The sequence below is a fragment of the Rattus norvegicus genome, chromosome 11, assembly GCF_036323735.1.
Source record: "Rattus norvegicus strain BN/NHsdMcwi chromosome 11, GRCr8, whole genome shotgun sequence".
Lineage (NCBI taxonomy): Eukaryota > Metazoa > Chordata > Mammalia > Rodentia > Muridae > Rattus > Rattus norvegicus.
This window is the reverse complement of record NC_086029.1, coordinates 92770402-92785444: the sequence shown is the minus strand read 5'-3', so window position 1 is coordinate 92785444 and position 15043 is coordinate 92770402. Positions and strand designations below refer to the sequence as shown.

The 15043-nt window shown below is 44.2% G+C and overlaps 1 protein-coding gene across 1 annotated transcript in view; it reads right to left on the bottom strand.

Annotated features, from left to right (window-relative positions):
* Window positions 1-5797: 5797 nt before the first annotated feature.
* The window catches only part of Ehhadh (enoyl-CoA hydratase and 3-hydroxyacyl CoA dehydrogenase), a 33239-nt gene continuing 23993 nt past the window's right edge, over window positions 5798-15043 (bottom strand). Inside the window, 2 exon segments of the mRNA NM_133606.2 lie at window positions 5798-7970; window positions 10859-11200. Of these exon segments, the coding sequence (NP_598290.1) occupies window positions 6709-7970; window positions 10859-11200 (1604 nt within the window). The 3' untranslated portion in view covers window positions 5798-6708.

Below are 15043 nucleotides of genomic sequence, written 5' to 3'. Positions count from 1 at the left end.
GGTGACTGTTCTCCAGTGGGAGCTGGAGCATTGGTTTGCTTCATTCCACCTCACTACTCTTTGTTGATGGCGTGCATGTATTGGTTCGCCTTACATTACGTTGCTGAGTTTTGCTTGTGGTGATATCATAGAGAGAAACTTGTCAGATTTCTTGTGAGGTTCTCTGCGAACTCAGGCCAGTTGGTGAGCTGCTCAGATTCCTTCTGGATTGAACTGTAGCTGCTGATTCCTGTGTGGTGTCTGCTGAGTGGACTGGTCTGCAGCTGCTGGTTCATATGTGGTGTCTGCTGAGTGGACTGGTCTGCAGCTGCTGGTTCATATGTGGTGTCTGCTGAGTGGACTGGTCTGCAGCTGCTGATTCCTGTGTGGTGTCTGCTGAGTGGACTGGTCTGCAGCTGCTAGTTCATATGTGGTGTCTGCTGAGTGGACTGGTCTGCAGCTGCTGGTTCATATGTGGTGTTTGCTAGTAAACTGGATTGAGAGTAACAGATTGGAATCACTCCAAAGAACTGTTTCTAAAACACGTCCACTTCCCCCATATCCTAATAACCTTTCTTTACCTCTGGTGAGTCGTGGGCAGGAGGAGGAGTTGAACTCTTATTAAAGAAATATTTGTGCCTACATGTAACAGTCACACCACTATGGCCCCAGTGGGCGCGTCTCGCCTGGAAGGCTGGTGTTTCAGCTTGTACAGTTCGGTACCGGGTGATACTACAAGTGTCTTTTCTCCCCTAGCAGCCTGCTTAGCACCTTCTAGAATGATGAAAGTTGACCAGCTGGGAGGAAGTGTTCTAGTTGGTTTGAGATAGACTTTTCTATGTCCCACATGTAAGGTATATAAAGTATAATGCTTTTTTCTGCTGCCCAAAAGCACTCACCCTAAAAAATACTGCATAAGAAAGAGCCTAAAGTTCTACACAGAGGTACAGTTATACTTCTGCGTTTTCGGAAAATAAATGTAGTCCCAGATGGTTCCTGATACGTCTGCCCAGGACATCCAGAGACCACCAGATCAATGAGGCATCTGAAGGTAGATGATAAAACACCCTATCAAGAGAAGACGTCCCAAGAGGAAGGGCAAACTGGTAACCTGGGAAGACTTCAGGACTCTAACTTATCAAGCTAAGACTTTGGGGGAAACGGCAAGGACATTATTATACTATTGGCTCCCCATCATACTGTTATAATGTTGTTATGTTTAATGGCTGTCATTACCTGTTTAATTATCAGCTTGTCTATGCAGACAAGCGCTTTTGTCATACCCCGATAAGAGACAGTGCGATATCGTTTTGCCATGCTAAGGGTTATTTACAAAGGTTTGTGTGGAATAAGCTGTATCACACCCATTTTGCTCGGTAGGTCTTCACAACCAATCAATTAAGAGAGCTCTCTCCAAAAAAAAAATTGTGATAATTAGTAGAACTCTTAAAATGCAGCAAAAATATTAGCAGAAATGCATCTGGAGACGGTGAGCTGAGGAGCACTGTTTCAGACTAGCCACGGAGGCAGTGCATTCTGCCACAGCCTCTGTTATGGGAAGCCATAAATGTTAAACACACAGGGGCCTCTCCTAAATGGAGGATAAATATCTGTTTTCACACCCAGAAAGCTGGGAGTGGATACTGTTAATGACCTGGTGACCTTTTTGCTATCTGTGAAGGCAGACCTCACCCAAGGCATTTATTTATCCAGACTCTTCCCTCTGTAGACTTTTATCTTAGCCCCCAGTTACTAGAACCTCCTCAGGGGAGATGACACATGTATTTCATAGCCTGGGACCTCTATGCTATCTCTGTCCGAGAACACACTAGGTTCTAAGCCTTTAAGTAGTCCCGCCCTAAGCTTCTTTGTGCTCAGAATGACTCTTCCCGAATCATACTGCGTTTAAATGTGCTGGCAATGAACCGCATAGCAGCAGACTCCCCAAGTTTGATCCAGGTTCATGATGTCAATCGGAACTGAGTTTTCACCTCTTCGTGGTCATTGCCCCCTGCCTGATGCCTGAGCATCTCTCTTGGTCTGTGTTGTCTCTTCTTCCATGTTACCTGTGTTCTACTACCCCTCTGTTGACTGACTGACTGACTGACTGACGATTGACTGACTGCCTGACGAGACAAGGTCTCTCTGTAGACCAGTGAATTCACAAAGCCCTCACTGCCTCTTCGGCCTCCTGAGTGCTGGGATTAAAAGTGCTCACCATTGTCCCTGGCACTTGCTATTATTATTTTTTAGGTTGACTTGTGAGTGTGCTCTCAGATGGCTTTTCATGTTCCGTTGGTCCTTCCATTCACTCCCTGGTTTCCCGTACTCCTATGCTCTTCCTTGCTTAAGCCTTTCTTTCCCGTGCATTCTGCCTCTCTGTTTTCTTTTTACCTATAACCTCCTAGGACACTTTTTTTTATGTGCCTCAGGGCCCCTTTCAAGTTGCCTGGCTTACACGTATGCTCCAAGTTATACACACAGAACAAAAGATTTAAAGTTGGGATCTGCCTGTAGTGAGGTACTTCACACCATGTGATTTTCTCCAGTTCCATCCATTTACCTGAAATTTTCATTTCATTTTTCTTTACAGTTGCGTGATATTCCACTGTGTATATGGACCATATTTTTCTTATCGGGTCACCTAGTTGTGGAATCTGGGTTGATGCCACTTAGCCATCATGAACAATGCATGTGGCGTGTGGATGTTCAACTGTCTCTGTAGTAGGATTTAAGGGCATTGGGTGTGTATCCAGGAATAGTATAGCTGGGTCACTTGGCAGTTCTATTTCATGTGTTAAAGAAATTTCCAGACTGATTTCCTAGCTGCACTAGTCTACTCTCTCACTGTCAGTGTATGCAGGTTCCCTTCCCCAGCATCCACATCAGCATTTGTTATCATATGCATTATGATGATGGTCATTATAATGGTGGTCATAGTGATGATGATCATTGTGATGGTGGTCATTGTGATGGTGGTCATTGTAATGGTGGTGATTGTGATAGTGGTCATTGTGATGGTGGTCATTGTGTTGGTGGTCTTTGTGATGGTGGTCATTGTGATGATGGTCATTGTAATGATGGTCATTGTGATGGTGGTCATTATGATGGTGGTCATTGTAATGGTAGGCATTATAATGGTTGGGATACAATGGACTCAACATAGGGTTAATCTGCATTTCTATGATGGCTAAGAAAGTCAGACCATTGGGAACAAGCCAAAGAAACTTGTCCTAAGTACAGCCATTTTGTTTCAGACTCCATTTAATCCCAGGGGGAAACTAAGTTCATGGACCCAGCCCTAAGGGTAGCTGGGAACTTTCTAAAAACTGAACAACTTCTGCTATTCATCTTCTGTTTCAGAGCATAATGACTGTTCTGTCCCTAACTACAGCTCCCATTATTCATCCTTTGTTCCCCCAAAACATAATGACTGTTTCTAACTACAAAGGAACAAGTAGATTTGATTGGTTGGATTGTAAAACCTACATTTTGTATCAGTTGACAGAGATTAACCATATAAGGAAAGCCCTTATCTCTAAATCCTTATTGGTGGAAAAATAACTTGGCACAGATGTTTGTAATTTTGAAGTTTAAATACTCTGTAATATTCTGCCTGGAGGCAGGGCAGTGGGAGGGTCAGAGTTCCGCTCCTGAGTCTGTTCTGCAGCCCTCAAAAATCAGTAGTGGCTTGTTTACCATAAAGTTTTGTCATTTGCATGGACCTGATGTTTTTAAGTTGTGTTGGATCTAAGTAGACCCCAAAATAGAGTATTTTTAAAGTGCTTCCTAGCCATTTTTATTTCTTCTTTTGGGAATTTCCTGTCTAGTTCTATAGCCCATTTTTAAAATGAGTTATTTTCTTAACATTTACTCTTGAGTTCTTTTTATATTCTAGACACTCATACTCTACAGTCTATAGCTGGCAAGGATTTTCTCCCACTCTTTGGCCCGCCTATTCACTGGGTTCACATTTCATTTGCTGTCCAGATGCCTTGAGATCCCACATGGCGATTGTTGGTGTGATTTTTCTGTGTTACTGGAGTTTTATGCAGCAAGCTTTAACCTGTGCCTATAACTGGGAGAATGTGTCCTACTTTTTCAGGTCTTATGTGGAAGTCCTCGATCCATTTAAAGTTGAGGTGTTTTTCCAAACACTAAGATTTTGACTAATTCTTTGAGAATTTCTCCTAATATATGTTGACCATACTCACTCTCTCCCTCAACTCCCCTCAACTCTTACCCACATTCTTAGACAGCAACTTCTAGTCTTTCTTTTTTCTTCTTTTTATAAAAAACTTGAATCCAATTTCTGTTGCTCAACTACTCTTGGGAGTGGTACTTGCTCTGGAGTGTGGTTCAACCTACCCAGGGTTACACCATTAATGAAAACCAACATTTGTACCACTATTGCACCTATGCATGCACCTGAGCAGGCCAGTCATTGTTACCCCTCATTGGGTTCACGGCTGGATGAGACTGATACTCGTTTGTATCTTCCAGTGACAGGCAGAGCCCCTTCTAGCACTACGAAAACTGGCCAGTATGGGTCAGTACCAGCTTGGTTTCTCCATGTTCAGTGATTCAAGTATACAATGTTTTCAGCAATAGGATCTTACTGTCAAGTTATGGTGGGTAACCAAGAGCAATAGCAATAGTTTATGGGTTGGGGATTTAGCTCAGTGGTAGAGCGCTTGCCTAGGAAGCGCAAGGCCCTGGGTTCGGTCCCCAGCTCCGAAAAAAAGAACTAAAAAAAAAAAAAAAAAAAAAAAATAGCAATAGTTTATAAGGTTCGGGTGTCCATGGAACCTCACTGACCAACATGGGAGTTGAGAGGTTTCTTTGTGCAAGATAAAAGAATCTCTTTTTTCATTTCTATGCATATTGATAACCACGTTTCCCAGTATTACTTGTTGAAGAGTTTGTCCTTCCTCCAGTGTATATTTTTGTCATCTTTGTCAATGATCATAGCTGTAGTTACATGGACTTTAGGCCTCCAATTCTATTCCACTGAGCCATGTTGCCTGTTTGTGCCAGGACCGTGGCATTGTTATGGCTACAAGCTGGAGTCAGGTATGGCAATTCTGCCACTGGTATTCTGTGTGATGCTAGTCTTGTCTTTTTGTGCTGCCACGTAACTTTTGAGGTTGTTTCTCCATGTGTTTATGAAGACCGGTGAGGTCGGAGGACAACTTTGTGAAGTTGGTGCTCTCCTTCCACCTTCGCATGGGTTCCAGAAAGTGAACTCATGTCATCAAGCCTGTGTGGCTGCCGTGTCACCCACTGAGCCATCTCACTGGTCCTTCTGCTGCTTTAATTAGAAGATGTTTTAAGAACTCAACAGAAGTTCGCCCATGGCTTGTGGAAAAGCCGATATGATCACCTTAAGAAGTTAATTTAGAGTTTTTGTTCAAAGCTACAACTCCAAGAAATCCTTCGGAATGCCCCGAATTTAAATCAAATAACCCAAATGCTAATAATCCATATTTTAAAATTCCAAACTGAATTACAATGCAAGGCATATTCTCTGTTTTTTGCTTGTGTGGGATTTTGGAGTTTTGTTTTGGTTTTGTTTTGCTTTGTTTTGTTTTGCTTTGCTTTGCGATGGGGTCCCATGCTACCCACTCCAGCCCTTGAACTCCTGATTCCCGGTCGGCATCAGTCTGCCTCACCTCAGCATCCGTTTGTCTCACCATGTTGTCTCATGATGGAAAATTACTCCATTCACTTGAGATCTCTCCCGCAGAAATTCCAACAACTTTGTTTAGGTTAATAGATGAAGATATTATGAGAACACTTTTCTACACAATGAATCATTAATTTTATTAACTTTATTGAGATAGACTATATATATATATATATATATATATATATATATATATATATATAAAATATAATTCACTTTGAACCATTGAACTCAATGTGTTACAGATCCACCACTAGAGTAATTTTAGAAAATTTTATCAGCTCCCAAAGATACTCTGTACTAATCAGTAGTGATTTTTAACTTCTAACAGTTACAGCCTCGGGGCTGGGGATTTAGCTCAGTGGTTAGAGCGCTTACCTAGGAAGCGCAAGGCCCTGGGTTCGGTCCCCAGCTCCGAAAAAAAAAAAAGGACCAAAAAATATATGCATGTATGAACAGTTACAGCCTTGGGCTACTCATCTATGTTGTCCACAGACCTGCATATCCTGGAATTTTATATCCACATCCATATGATGTGTGGCCTTATCTGCCTGCCTTCTCTGCCTGCCTCCCCTCACTCAGAACAGTGCTCTAACCCAGCACCATGTTACAACAGGTGGCAGTAACTTCACACAGCTGGAATGTGTCAAGTGCGTGTATATGCCACCTGTGTTGATCTGCTAAGGCCATTTGGGTTGTCAACTGGAGGTGTGAATTATTCTATTAGCAACATTTTGTATACGTTTTTGTTAGAGTGGGCAAACAGTCAAAAGAGAAGAATGCTTGTAGTAGTAAACATACATTCGTTGAATTTTTCCGATAGAAGTGCAGTCAGAGGTATAGACTAACTGTAGACATTCCTGAAGTCTGACCATTGGAATTATGAGGTAGAAAGATACAGAGAGGAGCTTTTACTGACCAGCTATCAGCAGCAGCAGCAGCAGCAATCATGATTTGTACTTCAGAGCGATCTGTTTGGATTTTAGGAAGGAATCATACTGAAATTAGGTGCCAACATACGTGGCAAAACGCAGAAGGCTGAATCACAGTTTGCTGCCGTGGGGCCCTGCCAAGCTTTGCCATTCCTTCAGAGGAGGGCTTCCCTGGGCTACCAGCCTTCTGAGGTAGTCACTGGGCTCCAGCTGGGGGATGTCAGGGTTCTGCCTGTAATATTTCTGCAGTTTCTCTAGAACTGTGGGCAACCCAACTGAGGCAGCATAGAACATGGGCCCGCCCTTGTGCCTTGGCCACCCGTACCCGTGCAAGTAGATGACATCAATGTGCTCTGGGCGAGCAGCCATCCCCTCCTCCAAGATGCGGAACGCCTCATTGATGAGGGAATATAAGCAACGCTCCAGGATCTCCTCCTTGCTGATGGTGCGCTGCTCGATGTGGTGAACCTCTCTATATTGTGACAGGAACGTAGAAAGCCAGGGATCAGGTTTGTGGATGCGACCCAGTGGCTTGTCATACTGATACCAGCCTTTACCTGTCTTCTGACCAAACCGCCCAGCTTCACAGAGCATATCGCCAAGTGGGGAGTACCTGCTGTTGCCCCTCTTTCGGACGGGGGTCCCTGGTGGCAATGATGGTCCAGTAAGGCCTTGCCCCTTGCGAATTTTCCAACCCACATCTAGCCCTGCGAGGTCTGACACTCTGAAGGGTCCCATTTTAAAACCAAACTCTTCCAAGACCCCGTCTACATCCTCTGGCTTGCTACCTTCCTCTAACAAGAAAAACCCCTGGTTGTAATAGGGAGCCAACATCCGATTCCCAACAAATCCATAGCAGTTGCCAACCACTACTCCAATCTTTCCGATCTTTTTGGACAAGCTCATAACCGTGGCGATGGTAGTAGGGGAAGAGTATCGGCTAGGAATGACCTCTAGCAACCTCATGACATGGGCTGGTGAGAAGAAGTGGGTGCCAATCACCAGCTGAGGGCGATCTGTGGAAGAAGCAATGTCGTCCACGTTCAGCGCCGAGGTATTGGTGCACAGAAAGGCTCCTGGCTTGCACAGGGCTGACAGCTCAGCAAAGACCTTTTTCTTCAGGTTCATGTCTTCGAACACTGCTTCAACCACCAAATCCACAGTTGAAAGTTCCTTTGTGGATGAGGAGAACCTGAGTTTTGGTTTTGCCGAAGCTTGGCCGTTCTGATGCGCTCTGGATGCTTCCTTCTCCAAGGTGAAAGTGATTATCTTCTTTGCAGCATCTAGCTGCTTTGGGTCTGACTCCACAGCAACCACAGAGATCCCCACTCTCGCAAAAGAAATGGCGATGCCTCGGCCCATCGTTCCCAAGCCTGCAGATTCGGAGAAAAGGAAAGAAAACGTGATTTGCTCTTACTGGGAGCCGAACAGTTAGCTGGTCACTGGTAGAACGCGTCTGTGGCAAAGTGACATTTTAAAAGATTGACCCCAGGGATAGAGCTGCTGGTCACTATCACTGCGTGATGATCACACACGAGGCCCTAGCTTCTGTGCCTGGCACCGACAACTCATAAGAACACTGGGGTTGGTCAGTGAACATAAATGTATTGAATAGTTCATGCACTGTTATGTGCTCCGGGGGGAGAGGGGGATATAAAAACCATTAGGATTCACATGCCCTCATCCACACAAGCTATTAGAACTAATAGACAAGGGCTGGAGAGATGGCTCAGTGGTTAAGAGCACTGAGTGCAGCACTGACTGCTCCTCCAGAGGTCCTGAGTTCAAATCCCAGCAACCACATGGTGGCTCGCAACCATCTGTAATGAGATCTTCTGGTGAGTCTGAAGACAGCTACAGTGTACTTATGTATAATAAATAAATATATCTTAAAAAAAAAAAGAACTAATAGACAAGTCCAGTCAAGTTTCAGGATCTAAAATCTGGACACGAGAGCACTGTGCTCCCTTTAATCATGATTCCCAGAGCTCTTCCACTCTGCTCACAGATTGGTACCTCACTCAGTTGTCATCAGAGAGGCCTCACCCAGCCACTGATGGAAACAGATGAAGAGACCCACAGCCAAACATTAGGAAGCGCTCAGGGAATCCTATGGAAGTTGGGAAGGAAGGATTGTAGGAGCCAGGGCGGTCAAGGACACCGCAAGAAAACTTCATAATCAACTAACCTGGGCTCACAGACATTGAGGCAACAATCGGGGACCTGCAGGGGTCTGACCTAGGCCCCGTGCATATATTTTAGAGTTGTACAGCTTGGCCTTCTTATGGGACTCCTAACAACGGGAGCAGGGCTGTCTCTGACTCTTTTGCCTGATTTTTGGGACCCCTTTCCTACTACTGGGTTGCCTCATCCAATCTTAATACAGGGGAGGTGCCCAGTCTTTACTGCAACTTGATATGCCATATTTGGCAACTTGATATCCCTGGAAGGCCTGCCCCTTCCCAAGGATTAGTGGGCATGTGCCGGGGAGGAAATTGGAGGAGAGGAGAGGAAACTGTGGTTTGGGTGTAAATAATATTAGTGCACATAGAGAAATAAATATTTTAAAATTACTATTGCTTTTGTGTCATAGACATCATTAGGAGGAGCTGGGCGTCCCTGTCTGTCCTTTCTGCCTATTCCTTTTGAAGCAGGGACCTCTCTTTTAAGAGGCAGAGGGTTTGTGTCTTTTCATCTAGTCCGGAAGCCAGCAAGCACAGTCATATTCTTGTCTTGGCCACCCTCCCTGGAGCAGGTGTTACAGGTGTTTGGGGGCTGCTCAACTTATCATACAGATGCTGGGATCAAAACTCTGATATTCACAGCCTCAAAGCAGTTACTCTTAACTGCTGAGTCATCTCTCCCGCCCCAGTGTATTTCCACATATTAACAATGAACTGTATGAAAATAAGAAGGAAATTCTACCTACACTAACATAAAAAATAATTATACTTTTGGAATACATTTAACAAAGGAGGGCTTGTGTTCTAAAAACCAATGAAACACCATTGAAAAATTAAAGAGTGGCCAGGGTATTTATTGTTCAGTGTTAGAGGGCCTGTATGCACAAGGCTCAGAGTCTGATCCCTCACATTTAAAAAAAAAGAAAGAAAAAAGAAAGAAGAGGGAGGGAAAGAAATAAAAAGAATCAAAGAGACCTAAATAGTGGCTGAAAGGAGACAGCCAATGTTCATGGACCAGAAAAAAATTCAGTATTGTTAAGATGAAATATCAAATTAATCTGTAAAGCCAATGCAGGCACTATACCACCCCAACTCCTTGCATAAATTAACACCAGATTCTAAAATTCATACAGAAATGCAAGAAACCTAGAAGAGTCAAAAACAGTATTTTTAAAAATTGGAGATGGGGCTGGGGAGATGGCTCAGCAGTTAAAAGCACTAGCTGCTCTTCTGGAGGTCCAGAGTTCAATTCCCAGCTCACAACCATCTGTAATGGGACTCAATGCCCTGTTCTGATGTGTCTGAAGACAGCAACGCTGTACTCACATACCTTAGATAAATTAAATCTTAAAAACAAATCGGGGAAGTCATTCTTCCCAGTTTCGATAATTAGGACAAACTGCAGTAGTCAAGGCAGCGAACAGATGGTTTATGCTGAGAGTTGGAAACAAACTCCACTCATATGGCCGATGTGTGGACAGAACTGCCACAGTTGGGAGGTCCTTACAGCTGACCCACAGAATGGAGAGAGTTCGTGGGCTCCAGCAAGAATTAACAAGTGTTAACATGAGTACCATGTTCAACAAAATAATAGCTTCCCCGAGAAAGTGACATTTGAAATGTGCTGTGTTTTTTGTACACAACAGTGCCGTTGCACATATGAACCAACAACAGCTTTGACCACACATGCAAGACCAGTTCAACATGGGGTTGGACAAAATCCCAGCATAAAGGAGAGGAGGGCAGGGAGTCCATCTGCAAGCCTAGGAGCTACTGGCCAGTAATGGCTGTTGGCACAAGAAGAGTCAGTTTTCTTTAAGGATGAGTCCATCCTCTCTGAAGGCTTCCCATGTTCCAGTAGATGGCCTTACACCCATGGACATGTTAGCAGCATTAAGTGGCTTCTGTGATTTTGAAAAAGAGAGAGAACACATGAAGTCGGGAGAAAATAGTGGTGGGGGAGGGTAAGGAAGGAACCGAAGGGAAGGGAGTGGGGAGCTAGAGCCAGACACAGTGTACACGTGTATGAACTTCTCAATCGATTAGAAGAAACTCACAGGTTTGAAGAATGTCCTTACCAAGAACGCCAACTGAGGAGACGGGTTGAGCAGAGGCTGTTTTCCAAGACGCTCCTGAGGGAGTTGACCACTTATTTGCAGACTTTTCAGCAAAGAAGGCATACTGTAGGGCTTTAGCCTGCCCGGATGCCCGGAGGTACATAAACAGCTTTTCCTCTTCCTTGATGCCTACTTCGTAGGGATGCTTCACAGAGGCCTGGATTGAGCGGACACACGTCTCCGGAGCCAGGACACCAGGGTACTGTTTTCGTACCTTGGCGATGGCTTCTGCAAAAACACTGTCCATGTTGGGCAAGCTTGGAACTGGCTTGTTAAAGATCCTGCGGGGTTCTATGGGTTTATCTGAAAGGGATTGCAAAAGATCAGAGTACCGTTAGCATAGCAGGAAGGGAACAGGACTGCACGAGAGCAAAACAATGGTGCATGGCTCCTACGACCCAATTAGACGCCATGCATTACAATATATAATGAAACACAGATTCCAAGTCTGCAATCTTAGTAACTTCAGACCGTAAAGTAAAATTTAGAAGATCTAAAGTATTGTGTTACTAATTCAGACATGAAAGTTGCATTCTCTTTTTATTCTGAGGTCAAGACAACTTTATAATATATTGAATATTAATTATTGTGTTACTAATTCAGACATGAAAGGTGCATTCTCTTTTTATTCTGAGGTCAAGACAACTTTATAATATACTGAATATTAATCTGTCTGCACAGAGTACAGTTCTTAGTACTCATATTTCAAAATTATTCACATTTTTCCTAATAATGACAAAACCTTTAGACTACCATAACAGACAGGAATGTTATACGAGGCAATGATTGCCAATGAAAAAGAATTGAAAGTTCATTGATAAGGTGTTCCAGGATAGTGAATTAATTTTTAATACAGGAGGAAAGATAACCCACAGGGCAAAAAAGAGTCTTTTTTTTCTTCCCCCCAAAAGGTGGTAGTATAGCTGGATACACAGGTGGGAGAACTGATACACAGGTGGGAGAACTGATACACAGGTGGGAGAACTGATACACAGGTGGGAGAACTGATACACAGTGGGAGAACTGATACCAGTGGGAGAACTGATACACAGGTAGGAGAACTTGATACATAGGTACTAAGTAAATGAATTCTGTTCCCTGCCAAGCATCCGCAATCCTCAAAACAAACTATAATTTCACCGAATTCCTAATACTATAATTTTTTTCTAGGAAAAAAAAACCAGAACTTGAGTTAGGCATCAGAACCATGTGGTTCTATAATCTTCTTAATTTAATGGAATGATTTTTAAATCAGATAAAAACACACACCAAATCAGTTACCAAAACTCAGCACCACCTAATGGGTTCTACTAAGGGTTACTAGGTCCAGCATGAACCATCTGCATAAATGTACCCCTAAGACAGTCAGACAGAGCCTATCACAGCATAAATGTACCCCTAAGATAATCAGACAGAGAGCCTATCAGAGCTTATGAACCACTAAGACAGTCAGACAGAGAGCCTATCTCAGCTTATGACATACATACAGCCATTACAGAAGAACGCAGAGCTGACAGCCATGTGCCAAGGAGTTTCAGGAAGCAAGAGAACAGTCTAGATAGCATCACATATAGTGGGGATTCTGAAATCTCATACTGTTTTGGGTTTTTTGTTTGTTTGTTTTGTTTTGTTTTTAAGCTAAATGTGAGACCATAACTTGATTACACAAACATTAATTACCCGTACCAGTGAGAAGGCTTTTAAGTGAATGCCACCCTATTGGACAGTGTTTCTCAACCTAGGGATTGTCACCCTTCTGGGGGTCAAATGACTTTTTCATAGGGGTTACCTGAGACCATCAGAAAACAGATATTTACATTAGGACACATACAGTAGCAAAATTACAGTTATGAAGTAGCGACGAAATCATCTTAGGATTGGGGTGTACCACACGAGGAGCTGCATTAGGAAGGCCGAGGACCACTGCTATCGGACATAAAAGTCATTTTCAGATGGGAGTGCAGCAGGTTAGCAACGTGTAGTCCCTCCTCACCCCTGTCTTTGGAGAGAGAACCATGAGCTAGGGCCCTCAGTTACTCAGTGTATCAGCCCAGCCCACCATGCAGGGGAGAGGCAGGTTTAACAAGGAAGGTGAGGTCTGTGCAGGCAACGCCGGTGTTATTCGTGGATGGCCAATGGGCTGTGGCCTCACCCACTTGGGACCCTGCAGACCTGGAATGCTACATGTGAGCCTGCTATTGTATGGCCCCCTCCATGACCAGAACTGCTTTCCAACACCACAACACACCAGCTTTCTTTGAAAGGTTTAAGAAATTCAAATGTCTACTTCTCATCACACACATACTTAAAACGGTTTCAGGACAGAGGCAGAACACGATCTGAAAAACATTAGTGTCTGGCCTCATAGAGGGCCAGGAGCAGACTTAGGCCTGGGAGTCACTTCCGGAGGACATCTGCAGTTGCCGGCAAGTTCGCCCTGACTCTGAGGAGTAAGAAGGCACCTACACCGCGCGCAGACAATGACAGCCTCTGGCAGTACTGCCCGAGAGTTTAGCATCAGCTTCTGGGGAAAGAGGAAGGCTGGGGACTGGAAGGAGGGCTCAGTGGTTAAGAGCACAGGCTGCTCTTCCAGAGGTCCTGAGTTCAATTCCCAGCAACCACATGGTGGCTCACAAACTCCCAGTTATAGGATCTGGTACCCTCCAGGCCTGTGACCACTTCTACCCTTGGCTCTGCTCACAAGTTTTGACAAAACTATGTGACAAAATGTGATCATCTCCCACACACCCTTCTGCCAACGGTGCAGAGATTATCAGTCTGGCTAACGAGACCCAATGTGTGGCTCACATAAATTGTTGCCTTAGAGACAAAGACTCCTTTCCTCGTACTCTGACCCAATGTGCTGCACCCGTGTTAGAGACTCCACAATTGACTGAGAGAACGGTTGCGTATCCTCAACTCCAGGAAGGCTACTCACTGTGGGTGACACCTCAAGAGGAGGCTTCCTGTGTAGGACAGATCCCTCAGTTCTTTGGAAATATTCAGAGAAAGAAAAAACAATAGATTACAAAGAGTAGGCAGTAAAATGAAAAGCAAGACCAAGGGAAAGCACTAGGAGCTCTTGGAAGCCACAAAATCCAAATGAACAGGGACCAAAGTCTTTGGGCAGAAATAGAATTGTTGAAAATGGACTAAGCATCCAGGGCAAAGGGCCTGAGCATCCTTTCCTGAGCTGAGACTCCCAGATGAATGCTCTCTGTGCCCAGCCCTCACACCAGGAACTTGGCATGGGGACTAGGAGTTCTTACCTAAGAGACCGCCAGGCTACTAGTCACAGGCAAGCGGGAATGAGTGGCACTTTACAAGGCCCCCCTTCCTCAGGGTGGGGCAAGGAATTCAAAGTGGCTCTGTTCTATCCCTTGTCTCTGGGATAAAGCCCGGTGGGATTCATATGTTAGGAAACATATAACACAGTGCTTAAGAGAACTGGCTGCTCTACCAGAGGTCCCGGGTTCAATTCCCAGCAACCACATGGTGGCTCACAACCATCTGTAATGGGATCTGACGTCCTCTTCTGGTGTGTCTGAGGACAGCGACAGTGTACTCACAAAATAAATAAACAAATCTTTACAAAATAAGATCTAATAACCATGTGGTTTAAATCTTAGTAAAAATTAACATGACTCCTCTTTCATGTTGTTTGTTTGTTTTTAAGGTTTGTAGAGACAGGCACAGCAGCTTCTCCACTCCCTCCAGACCAGCACTTGTGACTCACTCCCCTCACTCATGTAGGGTGGAAAATGAAACCTTTGAGCTTCTTAATTTGACACTGGAGTAGTGACTGTGGCAATAGGCTGAAGGCTTTTTGACAGAAAATCCCGACTCAGTGAAGTTAGAGAACTGACGCTGTACAGCAAAACTAGCTTCGTAGAGGAGACTTCCCACACACGTACAAACACACATTAATGAGGGGTTGTCTGCTTATGAATCTGACCATCGAGGTGGTCCACCAGTTTCGTTTTGTCAAATGTTTACAGACCAATGGCTGCATTTAAAAGCAAATGAGAGAGGGAGAGAACAAGGAAATCACAAAAAGAAGAGTGTTAGATTAAAATGAAAAGCAGACGCGGGCAATTGTGCCTTTGTGAGATGATAAGGTCACGGACAGCAGTGAGGTGTTCAGAC